Source organism: Squalius cephalus, assembly GCF_949319135.1.
Source record: "Squalius cephalus genome assembly, chromosome: 13".
NCBI classification, from domain to species: domain Eukaryota; kingdom Metazoa; phylum Chordata; class Actinopteri; order Cypriniformes; family Leuciscidae; genus Squalius; species Squalius cephalus.
This window is the reverse complement of record NC_137134.1, coordinates 31,339,438-31,360,985: the sequence shown is the minus strand read 5'-3', so window position 1 is coordinate 31,360,985 and position 21,548 is coordinate 31,339,438. Positions and strand designations below refer to the sequence as shown.

The 21,548-nt window shown below is 36.2% G+C and overlaps 1 protein-coding gene and 1 long non-coding RNA gene across 2 annotated transcripts in view; one reads left to right on the top strand and one right to left on the bottom strand.

Moving 5' to 3' along the window:
* LOC307169983 overlaps positions 1–21,548 on the top strand; it is a 553,579-nt gene that overhangs the window by 124,237 nt on the left and 407,794 nt on the right. The gene's annotated exons all lie outside the window — the stretch shown is intronic.
* LOC307169936 (uncharacterized protein) lies at positions 1,326–16,267 on the bottom strand. Its single transcript, XM_079890815.1, has 6 exons — positions 16,113–16,267; positions 10,182–10,520; positions 7,294–7,611; positions 3,351–3,494; positions 3,207–3,238; positions 1,326–2,794 (listed from the first exon to the last, which is right to left on the bottom strand). Exons 1-6 carry the CDS (start codon positions 16,156–16,158, stop codon positions 2,621–2,623), a joined length of 1,053 nt encoding a protein of 350 aa, XP_079746941.1. The 5' UTR covers positions 16,159–16,267; the 3' UTR covers positions 1,326–2,620.

Below are 21,548 nucleotides of genomic sequence, written 5' to 3'. Positions count from 1 at the left end.
CCAAAATAAACCTTGAATTTGGTTACATGTCGTTTTTGCCAAAATTACCTTGCAAGATGTATGATATTCCATTATGTAAGCAAATTGGTTTAATTTCTTTGTTATCTAATTGATGACTAGTCTATTCTTGGGTTATGGTTTAGACGTCCATTACATTTTCACTGACAGCCCAAATTTTGCCTTGTTTTAGCCTAGACGTCTAGGCTGTTTGGACGGCTATTAGACGTCTTTTAAACGCTAAATTGCTTGCTGGATCTCTGTGGGTGTTTCTCAAACGTAAGGCTGCATATCTTGGCCGCCTCTTCATCAAACGTTGCTGTAGGCTGTCTGAAGGATCCTTGAAAGGCAGCCTTCGTTTCGTGTCCTTCATTAGGCCTGTTTTGAAGGATGCATCTAATGTGTCCTTCGTGGCCGTCAATTACCCACAATCCTTTGTACATATTTCAATTCACGAAAATAAACTGAGGGAAAAAGAGTCTGTAGTCTGTACTGAGCTTGTCTGAATTTATTATGAAATGTAAGACAAAAATAATGTTTTCGGACATGAAAGCAAATATTTAATCTTTTGTTTTGCTGTAAATTAATCAAATAATGTAAGACACTGTGAGACAGCACAGGGATATTGTTCACTGTATTGCATTAATAAAAGCCAGTTAATGTAAAGATTTAAAATAAGTTTTAATAGTATTTTTGTACCGTGATGTGGGCAGGAACATGTGAAATAGCCATGAGCTCTTACTAGACCGTTTCATTCTTGCATTTAATTGTTACATGTAAAATAAACATCTAATTTAATTAATGAATTGAACAGCTACTTAAAATTCACATTACAAATATAGGCATCATGAAATTTCCAAATTGATCTTTTTCAGCAGGAACTATACAGTGTTACTCTTCACATGGAAATACAAAACTTGGCAGTAAAAAATAAATAATTATATTCAGCAGCCAGCATCAGTTATATAATATATCTAACAATAAATAACTAAATCCCATATTGTAGCTGCTTCAATTCACAATTCAAGTCTGTCAGTGCAGTTTGTACAGGTTCAGTTCCTGAGATTCAGAGTTTGATCAAGGACACTATGGTGATGTTTCATGGATCAAACCTTAAACTATATATAACTATATATAAAATATAAAAATTTTATATAAATTAAATATATATAAAATATAAAAATATATACTGGGAACTGCATATGTTCTGAAGTTTTGTTCTGAATACTTGTGTACCAGCAGCCATATCACCCTGAAGCCCAAGACTGGTTGCCCACTGAAGCTAAGCAGGGCTGAGCCTGGTTAGTACCCGGATGGGATATGCAGTAAGTAAGAGACAGTATTCTAAAGCAGTGGTTCCCAACCTTTTTTTTGTCTGAGACACCCTTTTCCCCAAGAAAATATTTTAGGGCCCCCGTTCACATTTAATGATAAATGTTAATGATATTATCGCTCTTGTAAGCTTGCAGCAAGGATGACAGAATATGTTGTTTTCAAGCAAACGGTATGTTTACTACCAGATATGTTTATGCACAAATAATAGCCTATAATATTGAAAATACCATAATAAAAACATCAGTAGGCCCTTTCTAATTTAAAAACGTAAGCCTAGGAGTAGCCTATAAATTGGCCCTATTTGAAATGCAATACCAAAATATTCACACTGGTGTGTAGGTAAAAAAAAAAAGTATATAGGCTATTACTAAATGACTGCTGTCTGGGACTTCAATAATGGCATGTTATTTGTGAGGCTTTATCAATGTGAGGCTTTATTTTGACGCTTTTGGCGCTATAGTGAGCGATAATAAACTTGCGTTTATTAACAGAATAATGCGTCTTTCGGAAGAACATTGTAGCCGGAACTACTTCTCTCTGTGTACGTATGGTACGTCTATTGCGAGTCACGCAGGTACTGGGCTACTCCGCAGCGGCAGCGATCCGAACCAGTGTGAAATAGTCCCAATGTAAACACTTATTATAGGTGTACCATAGTGGTTTAGGATAAGACAAAATCACGGATTGGAAAATGGATTCATGATGAATTCGCTCATTATATAAATGTTGTAAATTTTGAACAGAAAAAAGTTAAGGACTTTTATTTAATGCTCATTGCTCAAAACTATTCAAAATAGTTCAGTAAAGTATAGTGAAGTATAGTAATACTTCAGGCACATCCCTATTCTCCAAAGGGGCTATCACACTAGAGGAACCTTTTCATAGTTCCTAGAACTATTGGCAGAAGTACCTGTTTTTTGCCGTGTTTGTACAGCAGGAACTTGGAATGATTTTAGTTCTAGAAACTCTAACTAATTTAGCTCCTACTTAGGGTCTAAACCAGCACTATAGTATCTATCCATGACATTAGTGTACACTGATTGGCCGAACGCGCGCAAAACACTAGCACCTGCCATTTTTAAAAACCTGAGTAAACAGATTATAGCCCAGGTTCTGGGGTTCTCAGCACCGTCACAATGAAAAAATAAAAGTCACAAAGACAAGTGCGGCTTACGTCACTTCAGAGTTCCTACTGGCAGTGCGAATGCAACCAGGAACCATTAATTCTCGGGGAACTACCCAGTGCGAAAGTCTGTCATGTTCCCTTTCAATGACACTTGATGTCTCATTAGTCATTGATGGGAGCGTCAGCCGGATGAGGGGACATCCCGTTAGCAGCAGCCAACACTGGAGCATCAGTCGGATGAGGGGACGTCCCATTAGCAGCAGCCAACACCGGAGCATCAATCGGATGAGTGGACGTCCCGTTAGCAACAACAACAGCCAACAAAGGGATGTTGTTCTGATTAATGAGGAACAAGCAGATACACAGAAGGTAAAACAAATGTTAAAGTGATAAATGTTAAAATGTTAAAGTGATAGTTCACCCAAAAATAAAAAAATGTTTAATAATTTACTCAGCCTTATGTAGTTCCAAAACTGTATGAGTTTCTTTCGTCACAAAAGATGATATTTTGAAGAATGTTGAAAAACAAAAAGTTACCGGTAGCCAGAAACTCAAACAGATTTGGAACAACATGAGGGCGAGTAAATGATGACAGAATTTTCATTTTGGGGTGAACTAACTATCCCATCAAATATGTCAATTATTATTGGTGTTTCTGTGATGATTTCTGAATGAAAGCACACATACTTTTAAACAATTGACAATTCACAGGTTTTTGCACACAGCTTCAGCGCTCACAGTATCTCACCTGAACATGACCATCACATGGTGTTCCGTTTCCTATTTGAACAATAACGACAAAAATACATATTTTTATAAAGTTTTAAAGATTCTGTTTGCACAATAAATATCTTATTTACATTCTGTACCATTAGCTAGATGAAATACTTGCCATTTTGTCTTGTTGGTGTATATTTCCAGCAGCGATAGTAAATCACAGCAGCAACTGCAGCTAGAACCAGCAGAACAACAACACCACCAACACCACCACCAACAGCAGCAGCTCCTGATGCAGCAGCTGAAGATGAATCTGAATCTGGAACAGATGAAGACACACAGTCATTATTACTGGAGAACAGCTGATTAACCACTCCACCAATAATTGTGATTAATATTTACACTTTTCTACTTAAAGTATAAAGACATATGAAATTGATTTAATTTATAAATGTTGCAATCTGTTTTTGAGCAGCAGCAGCTGAAACAGCATCACAGTACTGTGAGATCAACATGAACCAGCAATGTTTCAAGAATGGGTAAGATGGCGCAGTGTATAATGTTGGCTGGGCATCACTCTGTGTTGTATGTTTTATTGTTTCTGTTTTTGTTTGTATGTTTTATCAGCCCTATAGCCACTCTCTTTGGACTTATGACTGCCAAACTTTACTTCACATTCACTTAAAGGGATAGTTTACCAAGAAATGAAAATTAGACCATGATTTACTCACCCTCAATTCATCCTAAAGTTGCTGTACAGTGTATATGACATTCTTCTTTCAGACATATACTATTATAGTAATATTAAAAAAAATGTCCAAGCTCTTCCAAGCTTTAGTTTGGCAGTAAATGGCCGTTTCTGTTTTGAAGTCCATAAAAATGCATATATCCATGATAAAAGTGCTCCACACAACTTCAGGGGGTTAATAAAGGCCTTCTGAAGCTAAACGATGAGTTTGTGTAAGAAAAATATTAATATTTAAAACTTTATTTGTTTGTTTGTTTATGATGGATAGAAAAGATTGTCCCACATAACTCTTTTTGGAAGAGGCTATTTAAACGAACTCCACCCACTAATGTCTGGTTGGGCCAGACAAAATCACAAAAATGCCTACTGTTCAAGTAGGCATAAAGACTGGAAATGTGTGTAGAATGTGTCTTATTGCTAACTAAAGTTTAACAAAGACCACAACAACATGTTTTGTCAAAAAAACAAACAAAAAAAGTCTTTAGTCTAAATTTGTCTGTGACTCTCCATTAATTATTCAAATCAGTTAGGATTATTTCATGTATCAGCTATTCTGAATTATTTTTGTTTGGTCTTGGTTTTGTAAATCTTTGGTATTGATTCAGTTTGTTTCTTGTGTATGGTAGGCTAATTGAGTTTTTGTATTAATGTGAAATTGTGTTTTTCTTATCATTGGAATTATTTTTGTTAATCTACCTGATTTTGGTCTTCGGCCTCTTTCACACTGTCAGTCCAAATCTGAATATGTGTGTATCCAATAGGAATCTGATCCAAAATTATTGATGTCCACACTGTGTATCCCAACTGTTCAGATCCAATTTGTGTGTCCATGCAGCTCTTCCGTTTTCCGTAATATCTGCATTTGTTTCTATGGCATTGGCAATGACGTTGCGTTGGTAGGCATACGTCAAAAACAACAACTGCAACATGGAGGGGTTTGCAATAGCCATGTTGTCCTTATTAAATTTGACAGTGCCGTCATGCTGGTCTATGCCAGCGGCAGAAACGGAAGCTGCATGTAATTGTAATGTAACATTGCAGCTTTTTTTTTGTCTCCTCCGGTTTCAAAATATGTCTCCGTTATATTGTCATTTTATGATCGTTCGATACTTTGCAACAACACAGCATTGTTTCGGCAGCAACTTTCACCATGTTTCCTCTAACAACGTCTGACATTTACGTTTTACGTGCTGTGAGAAAGTAACAAACCATGCAAAATCCGGTCATATCGTTCAGACTGAGACGGATTTCCAGAAATGCAATTTAAATAGGATTTCAAACCACATATGAATGTAGCTTGAAACGGATTTGTAAAGATTGGATTTCATGTGATTTTTAACCGTTCACACCATCTAAAACTGATCGGATTCCAATCGGATTTGGACTGACAATCTGAATGAGGCTTTAGTGTCTGAATTTGAGTCTTGAGTTTATTATTTTAGTTTAAATTGATTTATTTTTGTTTGATAATATTGTGAAACATTGTATTGTAGATTTTTATGTTTAGTTTCATTCATGTTGTAGTTGGTATTATTTTGAGTTAAAGGTAATTTGCTGTTATGTATTTTTTGTTGTGTAATTGTATAAGATTATTGTATTAACTTTATGTGTTTTTTTTCTTCATTGTGTGCTGTGGTCTGCAGCGTGCACTGGGTTTCTTTAATTGGTGTGTGAGTGTGTTATGTAGATTAGGGCATCCCTTATTGGAGCGTCCTCCCTGTAATTAGGTTGCAGCTTCATCATGATGTTTGAGTGATTTATGATTATGCAAGTCTGTCTCAAAGTTGATGTGAGAGGTATTTGATATTTTCTTGGAGTTTGGTTAAACATATTTTGCAAAAATGTGGGGCGGCAGATTTTTTAAAAGGTTTAAAGGGGGCGTGACCAAAAAGTTTGAGAACCACTGGGTTAGAGGTAGGTGTAGAGAACAGTGATGGGAATAAACAACGTTTTTAACGGCGTTATTTTTTTTCAGCCACGAATAATCAAACTAATTACCATTTCCTTCATTACAACACCGTTACTGTTCCTGACAATAAAATGTGGCGTTACTATAATTGAGCTCACTGAAGCAGTTTTCATCCGAGTAGGCTCTCTCTCTGCCATAAGACCGCAAGAGAGACCGAATGTGTCCGAGAGTGAGCGACATTGTGCAAGAGAGACCGGATGTGTCCGAGCAGAATATAGTTTGTTTATAAATAAATTACACATTCCAGCATTAGAATATTCTCTGTAGCCTAAACTGTTTACTTTTGCGAGGAAGAAAATACTTCAAGTAGGCTACAGTACCGTATGTCTACCAGTTGTGAAGTTGTGTGACAGTTTTATCATTTTAATTTGCACTACAAAGAGTGTATGTATATTTTTATTATTATTTAATCATTTTTGGTACATTTCTTAAGAAGAAGAATTTATTGTTAGACTTATTTGTTGTCCAGTTGCGGTCTGTGCAATAAATATTAAAAGTTCTTAACCATCTATTGTGTTTTATTGTTCTACTATTCACCTTATTCCAGAAGTAGCACTGGGTGGCGCCATCCGCGTAATCTCACTTCCTGGTTTAGCTACTTAGCGCTTTGTTTGCCCTGGTCCAATCTGTTATCTGTCTTGATAGACTATAATATTATAGCCAAATGCGTTGGCCTATGGTTATTAACAACTGCTGCAACGTACTAAAGTACATTTGTACATAGCACATTTGGCACAAATTAGCTTATCTTATGTGACATTTTATCAGTGAGACTTCTCTGCAGTTCTCCTCGAAATTGAATGAGGGTCCGCTAAACCGGAAGGTGGTTTACAACGGAAGTCCTGAACAGAAGTAAAAGTGGGCGGGGCAGAATAAGGTGAATAGTAATGCTAATATTTACAATAATATTTTGAATTTAATAGGTGTCTCTCACATTGTCCCACAGCAACATTAAAATAGTGTAGATTAGAGTACAATGTTTTATAATAACAATTTATTCTATTTAGTGTCCATTTCATTCATTTAATATATTTAATATTGGGGGAATCCAAGTTATTTGATTTTTTTTTATAAAGCAACTCAATAGTTACTTTCCCTGGTAATTAGTTACTTTTATAATGATGTAACTCAGTTACTAACTCAGTTACTATTTGTGAGAAGTAACTAGTAACTATAATTACTTTTTGAAAGTATAACATGGCAAACACTGGTAAAGAAGGCTTTATATTCCCAATAGCTTTGACACAATTCGAACACTTGTTTCAACCCATGTTTGAGTCAAATATGTGAATGAGTGAATGAATGAATTGTTTAAATGAAAGCCGGCTGATATTTACATTGTGGATTTTAAGTATTTCACTGTTCGAATGAAAATGCACTAAATGATTAAATGAAACTCACCAGTGACAGAAACACTGAAGCTCCTAATGATGCTGAATCTGCTGTTGTTGATCAGTAGTTTATATTCTCCAGAGTCTGTGTTTCTGGTGTTTGTGATGGTCAGAGATCCAGTCTGATGATCCAGCTTCAGTCTGTCTCTGAATCTCTCTTTACACTGAACATCTGTACAGATCTCACTCTGATCTCCAGTGATTTCAGCAATGAGAATGTCATTAATATACCATGTTGAATTATTCGGTTTTCCAGTGTATAAAGTGACAGATTCTCCCTCCATCACTGACTTTCTCTTCATTTGATCTCGTTCAGCAGCAGAAACAGCTGAAACACAAACCAACAGATGGTTGGAGAATCTTTTGCTGAAGAGAATAAACTCCACAACAAAAAACAACTGAACATGAAAGCAATAAAAAATATATCGTCTATTGATTTTCAGTCTGAAAAGCAACGTTTATCCATATTTTGGACTTGTTTTAGTCTAGGGCTGCACGATTTGGGGAAAATGTCATATTGCGATTATTGAGGTCAATATTGCGATTACGATTGTGATATGCGATATAATAAACAAATGGTTTCATGAGTCAACTTGCTTGGTTCTCAAGGAAAATAAATGCACACACAGATTAGTGATAATCAGCCTAAAGAAAAAAGTTCTTTAGTCAAGAGCAGTGAGTGTTTTTCTCTGTTCCCTTTGTTCTTTGATTAACTTTAGCGACAGATTATTTTTTTATTGCATTTTAACAAGAACAAAACATAATTTACATACAAGAGTACATATAACCATACATGTCAGGGGTAAAGAAAAATAATAATAATAAAAAAAAAAATAGAAAAATAAAAAAATTAATAACTTTAGCGACATTTGTGGCTACTGTACTGTCCCTTTAAGACCAGCCGCTGTCAGAGACGCGATCTCACACGCGCCTCATTCTTTCACGAGTCATCACACCTCTTCATGTTCATCATAAGACTACTCTTATGTTATGAAGACACTCGACAAAAAGACATTTGGGCATAATGGGGTGTGTTATTGTTCGTTCAAGCTCGAAAGAGAACTGTATTCTGTCATGCTGTTTTGTGCGCACGCACGAAATTAGCGCGAGTCTTCCTGTCTGTCACAGTCAGGACATTCACAGGCAGCGCGTTCATTTTGGCATACATGTGTGTTGAACGTTCTACTGCGAAAGAGAACTTGATACTGGCGCGCGTCTATCTGTGTGTGTGTGTGTGTGTGTGTGTGTGTGTGTGTGTGTGTGTGTGTGTGTGCGTGTGTGTGTGTTAGGAGGACATTCACAGGCAGCTCGTCCTCTTATGTCTTATCGCGCATGAATGGTTTTAAAGCATTTGCATTAATAAGTGCGTTAAAAGCGCTAATTTGTTTATTTAATATAAAATCGCAGCATTTTGCGTCATATAATCGCGTAAGCTTGACATCGCGATTTCGATTGCGATACGATTAATCGTGCAGCACTATTTTAGTCCAAAAGTTTCAAAGTCAAATCTTGTTTCCACCAAATCCTGTTGTTTGAATTCCCCCTGGTGAACTAAAACAAATCACTGAGTATGATGTATTTAAACAGATGATATTATGAGAAACTGACATATTGACAAGTACAAACTGATAAAAATAACTTGCTAATGGAAAAACAAAAAACCATGTTGAACAACATTTACATCTAATTTTCAATTTCAATTTAACAGTATATTTATTTTTGAAGAAATTATCTACCGTATATACTGTTTTTAATTAATAATGTATGTTAAAGGCACACTATGTTTTCCGTTTTTGTCAAACAACGACTTCTCGACTTCAGAGACGAGAGTCTCTGTGGAGTACTTGTATTTAACGTTACTGTTGTAAATACTACTCACGCAGCGCGTCTCTGCACTCACGGCCTGATTGCATTGCTGGTTTTGCCAGCTGTGTCCACCCCTGCTTTGCTATCGGGATACTACGAGTTCGTTTACCATCTAAATGATTTTGAAGCTGTTATATTAAGGTACACATCTTGCATAGTGTGCCTTTACAAGAATGCAAAGAGAAAAAAAAAAAAACACCTGTATATGATTCTGTATCTGAATCTCTCATTACACTGAACTTTAGGTTTTGTGTCCCAGGTTTGTCACTTATTTGGTTCCCCTGGAAACATTTCTGTTGTGGTATGTGTTATTTGGAGTTGTGAACTCCACACTAGTGGTATCTGTTTTATTATGTGTTGTGAACTTTTGCAGCGCGTTTCTGTATTTGGTTGTGTTGTGAGTATTTGGAGCACACGTGTGTTGTGAAACTGATGAAGATGTTTTCTTAATCTGTGGGTGTTTTTTTTCTATTTGCATGTGTGTTTTTTTTCTTCTATTTGCATGTGCTTTCTTCAGTTCACTTCTCTATCTTTTACTATCTTGGCTGTGAACCGCTCCTGGCGTGCGCCTGGCAAATCAACGTTGTGCGCCTGGCAAATTCTCTGATCATGTCAGTTTGACGGCTTGGGTTGAAAACGCTTAACCACTCCCCTCAAACCGTTAGTCTGCTATGAGCAGAGATGGAGAGGAGGAGCGCTAAAGTAAAACCCCGTCCTCTATTCAATATTCTCTTTCACTTGGAAATACGTCACAACACTGGAGAAAAGTTGTTTGCAACTTCCGGTTCAAGGGGACTTTAATGAGGACTTGACTCAGATAACATACTGACTGTGGTTGCTGGTTCAAACAGATGCGGTAACACAGTAGGCCTACTGTACAACCACTGCACTGCATGGTTTCATGCAGCTACTGTACATTACTCACGCCTTCCTGATTGCACTGACCTTTAAACACATTAGTAATCAAATACCTAGCCTATGCTTCTGTCTGATGTGACTGAAATGCACAAGACACACTTTTAAACAACTCACCATTGACCGTAACACTGAATATCCTCGGAATGCTGCTGCCGTTAATGATCTGTCCCGTATAAACTCCAGAGTCTGTGTCTGTGATGTTCATGATGATCAGAGATCCAGTCTGATGATCCAGCTTCAGTCGGTCTCTGAATCTCTCAGTATCTTCATTACACTGAACATCTGTACAGATCTTACTGAGATCTCCATTGATTTGAGCGATGCGAATGCCATTAAAATACCATTTAATCTTTTCTTGTTGGTTTGTTTGAACACCAGTGTTTAGGGTGACTGAATCTCCCTCCATCACTGACAACAGCACTCCATCACTGTCTGGCTCAACACCAAGAATACCTGGAGAGGAAAAGAACAGTGTATTATAAACCAAGCAACATTATACAAGATGAAAGTGCTGCGATATAGTTTTTTTCCCCTCCAGAACATAAAGATTGTAAATATAGGATTATGTCTGGATTCATAATGGAATACATGCAAACAGCAGAAGAACATCATTGATTCACACATTCATCATATCATGTAAATTTGTGACCTTATATATTGCCAAACAACAAATTACATGGAGCTTTTCCAATATGTTTCGCCATGATTTTTTTTTTCAATAAGCAACATTCTATATCTTTAATCCATTTAAATATATTTATATATCCCATTCAAATATATATATATATATATATATATATATATAGTCTATATATGTGTGTGTGTGTGTGTGTGTGTGTGTGTGTGTGTGTGTGTGTATATATATATATTAGGGCCGGGACTCGATTAAAAAAATTAATCTAATTAATTAGAGGCTTTGTAATTAATTAATCGAATTAATCGCATTTTAATCGCATATAAATTAGGGCTGTCAATCAATTAAAAATAATTGTGTTGAACATGTTATTGAAATAATGTTCAAATGTTCTAAGGGTGAGCATTGAAATAATTGTGCCTAGCAATTAATCAATACAATCCAATTGAACATTATTAAATTATTGAACATTATTAAAGTATACATTTAATATTAAACATTAAATTATAAACATTATTTACACTTGCTTTATTACAGGTTTTTTACATTACTTCGAAAATGCTGCAATTTAAAGTTTGAGATGTTTTTCATCTGTTTTAGAAAGTATTTTTAGACTTTTGTTTTTTCAGAATAAAACTTGTTTTACAATCTTGAGCATGTTATATTTTTATTAAATGTGTTTAATTAAGCCATTGCTGCAAGTAATTTGACAGTTAACAATATTTTAGTGTACAGTTAATCACAAATTCAGTCAGCATTGTCATGACTCATTATCCCATGATGAAAGGTAAAACGGTGAAACAACGTCACGATATCAACGTTGATTCAATTTGCAAAACCGAAGCATAATTCAACATTGGTTCAACGTCGACATATAATCTTTATTCACCCATATTGAAAGAAGAGACGGTGAAACAACGTCACAAAATCAACAATGAAACAACGTCACGACATCAACGGTGAAACCACGTCACGATTTCAACGTTGATTCGTTTTGCACAATCGAAACATAATCCAACACTGATTCGACCTTGGTCCCTTATATTATTACGTTCACCGGTGAATCAACGTTGAAATGCCGGCTGTTTTTTTTTTATAAGTAAATGTTCCAATCAATCAATGATCCAGGCAGCGCCAGCGCGTTCTCGTCTCCCTCCTTCATTTTACAGTCGAATGGTGGCTATAACGGCTCCAGGTTCAAAGGTCAATATGGAATGGATTAATCTGTGTTATTTTTTTTAACGCGTTATTTTTTCTCAGATTAATTAATCGAAATTAACGCGTTAATGTCCCGGCCCTAATATATATATATATATATATATATATATATATATATATATATATATATAAAACATGTTTTCAATCAGGTTCCAAAAGTCACATGTCATGCAAATTTGAAGCTGGGTAAAAAAAAAAAAAAAAAAAAAAAAGCACATACTATGTTTTATATTAATTAGTTGAAAAAAAACCCTCTAAATTCTGTCATCACTTACCCTTCAGTAGTTCCAAACCATTTTAAACTTTAGTTTATCTTCGAAAGAAAAACAGATATTTAATGAAACCTGAGAGATTTATATCCCACCGATAAATGATTCACCTAAACTGAGAGGTCCTCGCTGCGACCTGCAGCACGATGACGTAACTGGATCAGATCCAACACATACTGGACGCTTTTACACGCATGCGCGGTGGTGTGTTTTGGTGACGTAATATATGTATGCGCACTAGTAGATTGTGATTGGTGTTGTCAAATGGAGTGCATTCTCCAGTGACTACAAGGAGATGTATCGAGTGCCATATAAACTGACTAGTTGCCTTTGTTGTTTAAAGACTTCCTGCCAGGCTATATTGGAGATGGAAAGGAATAATTTGTGCATTTTACTCGACCAAAGACTTTGAAGGTTACTGCTCAGCAGACTGCTTCGTGCTTCATATGTGACGGCAATCACTACAGCCCCAAGGACAACTATTTATAAAGTTAAATATAAATGGTCACTTGAGTGACAACTGCTTGATCTGACTGCTGTGATCAGTTTGTATATTAAACTTAAAATCTTTTTTTTTTTTTTATATATATATACGTGCATGTCTTGCAGACACTGAAAAGCACATTAAGAGGAGCCATATGTACAGATCACTGTGGAAAAATGAGCCATTAAAGAAGGAACTCTTACCAGACAAAATATCTTCAAGCACTTTTTTTTTAGTTTTGACATCTGACAATATTTATTTTCTTGATACTGTTTTTATAGGCTATTTGCACTTTCCCTTGAATGTGTAGGCTACTGGTATTTTAAATTGTTTAAGGATCTTATTGTATTATACCTTTAGGATAAAATTACAGAGACAATTACTTGACTCATTTTTGCTTCCACTCAACAGCAAATATGACCTGAATAAAATGGCTTAATTTTAAAATGTTCTATATACACGCATTAAAAAAAAAAAAAAAAAACTTGCAATGACGACATGCTATTAATCCATCAAATTTAGTTTTAAAATCATCTGATTTAAAATGTTGTAAAATTAACTATTTTGCATGTATATAGAGAGAAACTAGGATAACTTAAGCATAACATTTATGTAAATAATTACTTATTCATCAATAATATGAATTAATTACTTATTACTATTTATCAGTACTACTACTACAAAGGTTAGAAAAACATTTCAATACAATATTGAGCATACATGTCACTTAAGACCAGCACATGTGCATTATAACCCAGAGATTGTCGGAAGTTTAAAATCATTGGTTCCCGTAAGCCAATCACATAACGTTTGGTTATGGCGTGTGTTATGCACATGCTCAGCCGCATCTAACTTCCACTGTAAACACATGTATGATGCGAAAACAAAACCATCGAGCGAAATACCGGAGTGAACATGGCTGTGAATGACTTTTGCAGATTATGTGAAGTAAATCTACACATCCACATTCCAATCAGTGTCTACGTCACGGCTCTCAGCCCGCCCTCTGTTCGTTGATTGGCCGGCTGTTTTCAGGCCGGAGAAAACGGAAAGCTATTACGCTGTCTCAGACTGAGTACAGAAGCGAAATGAAATTGAGCGGAAGTAGGAAGTCTGACGTAGTCAGGCTAACAAAATTAGCCCATTGTAAAAACAAAAATACAAATACTCAAAAACACATTTAGGTGAGACAGTTGTAATTGTAATTGAGCAATGGTTATATATGAATCAAAGCCTACATTAAAATCTGTCATCATATAAACTGATCTCTTCAGTAGAAATTATTACATATAGACTTTTAATGGATGGACAAAAATTAGATATATATAAAAAAAGATCTATGACAGTAGGCCTACACAGCAGTTCTTCCCCATGGTATCGAAAATGGTATTGAATATCAATACTTTTCAAGGTATTGAAGTTAGAAATTCCAGTGACAACACTAGTGTAAGGTGCCACAAATTATTGAAAAATTTCAAAGGGTGCCGTGACTAAAAGAATGTTGGGAAACACTCTAGTGGACATTATATTTTTGTGAATGTCTCTGACACCATACATGTCAGTTTAAAAAGTCCCATCCTGTAAAGGGCCCTGTGGTAGATTTTTTCTTCTTTCAATTTGCACTTGACTTAAATTTACCTGGGCGTCTCCAATCAACACTCAAGCGTCTACAGTCGACACTTAATAATATTATAGAGGTCTCGTCCCTTTTCCTATAATAACACTAACAAAGTGTCTAGTATGCTTCACTAACTAACTTGCTGTGCAGCATTAACTAAACACTCCGGACATTGCCTTTGAATATGCTTTAATCACGGCCGGAAGTTTTTAAACACATTTCAGAGAGAATCTCACCAGCAAAAAGAATACAACAGTTTTTATAGAATGCATAGCAAAGGTGACACGATTCATTACATAATTTATATTTATAATTTTATACACAGCAATATGAATGGTTGTTATTCAGCAAACCCATCTGTTACTAGGTAGAAGTCAGTCTATATGTTTACTCTGTCTAGTATCACTTCCCCTTTCGACGTGACTCACTAAGTTAGTTTTGATTAATAAAAAAACAAAAAAACATCACAGCACATTCAGGGCTTTCCAGAGATATCAAATGTTTGGATATTTCACCATGACAACAACTTCTCTTTGGTCTTTAAACATGGCTACCATTAATTTAGAGATCAAATTTAGAACTCTTACGGAAATATGACAACATTTTGTAATTATCATTTAAATCTGACTAATTTCTGAATTGTTTGTCATAAATAAACATCACAGGAAAATATTATGGGGTTTCTAATCAAAATCTGACTTTCTATTACAAAATCAGGGCATTGATTTCATTCATGTCCATTGCAGTGGACATCAGGACTTAGATAATGTTTATCAGGCATTTTGGGAGACATAACTAGTGAATAGGGAAATAAATTATACTTCAATATTCTTATGAAATATTAGATATTATTACTCCCCTTGTTACACTTCTTTTTTCATTACATGTTGCCCAAGAACACATTAATATGCAAATTACATACATGTATACTGTAGATATATTGTATCGAATGGCACATTAGTTCATTCTGTTATATCTTTCATCATAACATAGTTGATTATGAAAAAAAAAAATCCCCATTTGAATTTGTTTATTCTCTAAACAATGTGATGACATGTAAAAATAATAAATTCCAAAACTTTTTTTCCCCTGGATCTCAAGGGGCTATAGATTTGAATGTTTTAAAAACATTAGCTTTTTTAACAAATTAGACAAATCTGATATTATTGTAATCACCCATATGTTATTTAGCAGTTAAGATAGTTCTTTAATGCGGATCTAACCAGCAGAAGACACTAGCAGGGTTTAAATCCCAGTTGTGCAGAGGGGGCATGTTGTCACACTGTTACAATGAGCCCCTATTAGAACTATGCTTTTCTATTCTATATGAATTCTATATTCATTCTTGTATGAATTATATTGAGAAACCATGAGAAAATGGTGAATAGACTGAGAGTCAATGTTCAGGAATTATTAATTATGTTTTGAACTATGCTGTATAGGTGTGCTTTGTGGTATGTTTGATATCAAACTGTAAAATAACTTTAAAAAGAAATGTTTATTTTCAATCATTAAAAAAATGCAATTATTTAATATAAAAAAAAGTTTAGGCAGGGTCCGCTTTACAGATAACTATAAATAATAAATTAATAACTTTATTACTACTTTATAGTGAATAAACCATGCAAAGCTTTAAAAAAATTATTATTTTTTTCCTTGCTACCCCACCTAATGCACACGATTGTATTCTATTTTTAATGCTACACATATTTTTAAATATCTAAATGATTTGTATTATCAAGTAGGCTACCTTTTCAGCGAATTTCAAACGATTGCCCTATAACCAAACAAACTGAGAGATTATAACAGATACATGTCTTACCCCACACGAGTAAAGCACGCACAATAGCAAAAATAATAATCTTCATTTTCACCACTTTGTCTGCTGTCCAGATAAACGGTATTTTCAAAAGTCTGAAATATGAAACTGAAAATAACAACTACGTCTCCACCCTTAACCATAGACAGTATACCGACAGGGTTTCATAAAATCACGTGATTTCAAGGAATCAATCGTCTTCTTCGTTGGGAAGACAGCATCCTAATGCTGCGGAGTCGGACAACGTACTGCCATCATCTGGGGTAGGCTAATAAACTCTTACACACAAGCCAGAGAATGTCTAATATGGCGAGAAGTTTCACTCTCACTGAACTTCCGGCTTCTGAACTGGTTGCAGTTCCTCTCTGATTCCATATGAGGGCGCTCACAGGACGAGTGCAGAATGAATGGAGGTCTATGGCGCTATACCAATAAAAATCCACTTTTCTCAGGATATAATTTTTTGTCTAGTAATTTGAATGTTGTATTCGAAAGGAAATGCAAATAAATTACAAATGGCTGGGTGTTAGATTTTTTAGAGTCACTTATTTGCTTTAAAAAGTCTTTTAAAGTGTCAATGACGTCATACACATGTACGACCAGAGATACTGCTTAACGGCAATCCTTCAGTCCCTCTGGTGCTTTCGCGCTCTGCACTTTCTTTTCTCTCGAGGCATCGACAACACAGCTGACACAGGTAAATACACGTGCTAGAAGAGTTTTTGTTTTGTTTGTTTCTGGTCCCGCTTCGGATGACACGATGCCATCAAGCGGGATCTCCGGTCGTAATCAGTCCTTCACTGACCAATCAGCGTTCATTAGCAGAATGCTAGCGTGTTACGGACAACAACAACTCAACCTGTAAGAAATCAAAAGGACATAAGTACTCGTTTATTCAACTTTCGACCTATAACCCATGTTGAACTTGCAAAATCTACAATCAAATCTGAGATTTCTCAACGGCAATCGGGTGAGAGAGACAAATTTAGCCGTCTAGCCCCATTGACTCCCATTCATTCTGCACTCATGGCGATCGCCCCCAGTGGAACTCTGGTGGTACTACAACCGAAATTCGGTACAACAGGGCTTAATAGGGAGTGGGCAGGCTCTCCGTAGACGGGCTCTGACACAAGCTTTTTATTCATTTAGCCTACTTGTTGAACATCAACAGAAAAGACATTAAAAACTGAAAGATTACACAATCACATCACATTCAACATAAACAATAAATTAAAGAAAATAAACGAGTAAATAAAAAAGAAAAGGGAAAGTAGAATAAATGCGCTCTGTCTATATCCCCCGTAGCCTTACGTTGACAGACAGATTATATAGCCTAACTCCCCGCAATCACTACACTGAAGCAGACAACTTGTTCACTTCGTTTAATAGATGACTGCAAGTGGGGTACAACTGAAAAGAGAATGTAATAAAATAAACGAATGAATTTAAGTATAGGCTACAGAATAAATCATTTAACACATCTTGCTAGTATACAATGAGCACATGAAATAACAGTGCATATAGGACTGCATACATGCATGGATGTGAAAATAAACTTACAACTCAAACTGTATAGGGGAGAGCGGGGCACAAAGTAACGCTTTTTGACTTTCTCAGTTTGTGTAAATCTACTTATGGTTCAGGGTATTTATTTTTTCCCACATTAATTTCCCACGTCTACTACAATTATGTGTTTTTGTTTTATCAATACAGTATATACTTTTTTCTTGATATACCCCGAACGAATGGAAGTGAAATGTGACAACATGCCCCATAGGTGGAGTTCATTGTAACATGACCATATGACAGCTTAAAATGTTATCTGATCTAATAAAAAAAAAATACAAAACAAACTAAAATATTTTCTAAATAAAATACAATTAAAAAACTTTTTCATATAAAATAATGGTAATTTTTAATAATTAAATATAAATTCATTTTTGAGTTTTGACTACGAACACATGAAAACACATCTATACAACATAGTTCAAAACAAATAAATAATTATAATTTCTGAACATTGACTCTCAGTCTTTATTCACCTTTTTCTCACGTTTTCTCAATAAAATTAATAAAAGTATAGAATATAATAGCATATTTCTAATAGGGGCTCATTGTAACGCAGTGTTACAACATGCCCCCGCCTGCACAACTGGGATTTAAAACCTGCTAGTGTCTTCTGCTAGTTAGCGAAGCATTAAATAACTATCTCAACTGTTAAATAACATCTTGGAGATTAAAATAATATCAGATTTGTCTAATTTTAAATAAACACAAAAAATAGAGATGCAAAATTAACTTAAGTAAGAAATTTACTTTTGCCATGGTTTAATAAATGTCTATGGATATCTTCCAAAAAAATAATAATTTTGCGGATTTTTTTTTTCTTTATAGTGTTGATATGGCAACTAGTAAATACACAAAGTTTCGTCATCCAAGCATGTGCGGAAGCATTTAAAACAAGCGTGTTGGGGGTTTTCCAAGATGGCGACCTAACCGCTCCTGTTTTACCGAGCGCGTGTGCAAAAAATACAAAAGTTAAGTGACTGACTATATTTAGATCTGAGCAGAGTCTGGTTATGATCAATCGATTACCCATATGTCTACACGGGATAAAAAGAGAGCGATGAAGGCTGCTAAACAGGCTGTTGCAACAGGTTCGGCAAACCCTCTCGTGTCCAGCTGTCATGACTACCAGGCCCGTCGCGACAAGGCAGGCAAACCAAGCAATTGCTTGGGGCCCCGAGCTGGCCTGGGGCCCCAAGACAACGACTGGTTAAGAATAAAATGCAACGACAAACTGTGTGAGCGCCCCTTTGATAGTCAATGCAGTAAAGTGCAATGACACTGTTATCGGGATCCCCCTCAAGGGAGCCCCCTCAGTAGTCGCTGACAGCAGCCAGCCAATCACGCGATCTCTGCTGCCGGCAAAATACAAAAACTCCTCGGCAGTCATGAAGCGGAATTATGCTTCAGGAAGCCAGAAAATAATGAAGAGAAAGGAATAGGAGGATAAGAACAAACAAGATAGTGGTAAGTAGGGGTGTAACGATACACGTATTCGTATTGAACCGTTCGGTACGAGGCTTTCTGTTCGGTACGCGTTTTCAAACCGAACGGTTCGTTGGACTTGGATCTTTTTTCCTGCCGTCCAAAATTTCGTTATTTCAAATGTAGGCGCGTGGCAAGCGCGCTCATTGTAGAGACGCCGGCGCGACCACACATTGCCCAACATCAAATGTGCAAACGTAATGTAAGCGGAACGAAACTGCTCATTGTGTGGTTGAAGGACCGTTGTTTATCAGTTTGGACCAGTGCAGCGCGAGCCGATCATGCGACACTGTTACTACACAACGCTAATGAGAGATCCAGTAAAGAAAGCATTTGAATTCGCCACAGAAGTAATACCATCGCTGCGAGATCTAGTGAGAAACATTCACATAGTTTGGCAGGAATAGTAGGCTATAATGCCTTCAAGTAACGTTACGTCGGTTTTATTTTGACATTATGAATACAATGCAAATGTTAATCTTAACTAAAATAAACATTTGTTTATAACTACTACAATATAAATACAGTTACATTTAATTTTTTTTCAAGGAGCTGTTTTGTTTTATATGCTGTGGAGTCAATTATAGCTCCAGAATTGCTCAAAGTAAAAAGAAATCATATTTTATGATGCTAGTTTTAATAAAAAAAAGAAGAAAAATAAATAAATCAAGGAAATTGGCATTTCTTTCTTTTTGCTGTATCGAAAACATACCAAACCGTAACACATGAGTATCGTATTGAACCGAACTGTGAATTTTGTTACACCCCTAAAGATAGTGGTAAGTGATAAATTACACTGGATAAAAAGCTCCACTTGTCTTGTACAAATAGTGTAATTTTGCAGCAAGTAGGCTAGAAAAAATGTTTATGTTAGATACCTGCCTGACGGCAAATGCTGCTTGTAACAAACAGTTAGTGCAACTTTTTTTCCGAACGGACGAAATATGGTTACATATTATAATGTGGTTTTTTTTTTTTTGGGGGGGGGGGGGTCCATGTCCATTTTGCTTGGGGCCCCCAAATTCCTTCAAACGGCCCTGATGACTACTCTAACCCGGTAGGCCAGCTGTCCTTGATGGCCTCTGAAGATGATTTTCCCTCGTACCCGGCTACACCATGTAAGCCTCCTGCATCTAAAAAAGCTCTTCTGAGAGATGATTATGCGGGCTCTCCATCCAACTCGGACATTGTGGATACCCTCTCGTCACTGATCAACACGAGATCGGACGCCATTGAAAAAATGGTTGGTGAAAATACCGTGAAAATAGAGGGTCTAAAGATGACAATCGACTTCGCCTGCAGAGAAATAAAGGATGTGAAAAAAAGGGTTGAAAATGTGGAGAAATGCATGAAGAAAGAAGAAGAAGAGGTCGTTCATCTTAAAGTCAGAGTCACAGAGCTGGAAAACTACTCAAGAAGATGGAACTTGAAACTTTATGGAATTCCGGAATCGATTGTGGATGTTAAGATCGAGACCATTCAGATCTGCCAAGCCATTCTTCCTCAAGATCAGAATAAATTGGCGGAGGCAATTGACATCGTACATCGACTAGGAAAGAGGCAACCGGGTGTGACAAAACCAAGAGGCGTCATACTTCGCTTCCAATCGAGATCATAACGGGATGCAGTATGGGCCGCGGCGAAGAACAACTAATTTTTACGCGAAAAGGGCCTCAGATTTGCTGAAGATCTTCCACAGGCTATTAAGGAGATCAGAGCAAAATTATGGCCTGCCATTCAAAAGGCACGCAGTGAAGGGAAATCGGCGTACTTTGTCGGGGCGCGTGCCTTCATCGGTGGCGTTGAACTTCGTCTACAACAGATCGAGGAGGATCAGCGGAATGCAATAGGTGGCGAGGACATTATGTCTTAATATGTTAATACCCGTTTCGTATGTTGCCCGTATGGGTGCTTTTGGGATTTTTCAGTTCAGGTAAAGATCACCTAAGGTCTTGTTTGCTCAGCGGTTAACGAACTTCACTTGTCACTGATGGTGTTGATGCGCCGTGTTCGGTTTCTCTCAAGGATACTTACTTTCCGTTACAAAGGTGACATTGGGTTGTTCTTTTTGATTTTTCAAGTTTGTTGTTAAATGTCTTTTTCGATTTTATCTTTAAATGCCAGATGATTGAGACATATCTTAAAGCGCAAAGCTCTTTTTTTGTTTCTCAAGCAATTTAAAACCGACTTTTGTTTTGTACTAGAATCGCATTCTATTCCTGAGGATAACAAATTTTGGAGATCGCAATGGGGGAGTGATGTATGGTTTTCCGATTGTTCTGAACGTTCAGCTGGTGTTATTACTATGTTGAATCCTTTCAATGGCAATGTTTTACATTCTGAAGGGGATTGTAATGGTCATTTCTTATTCATGTTATATCTGTTATT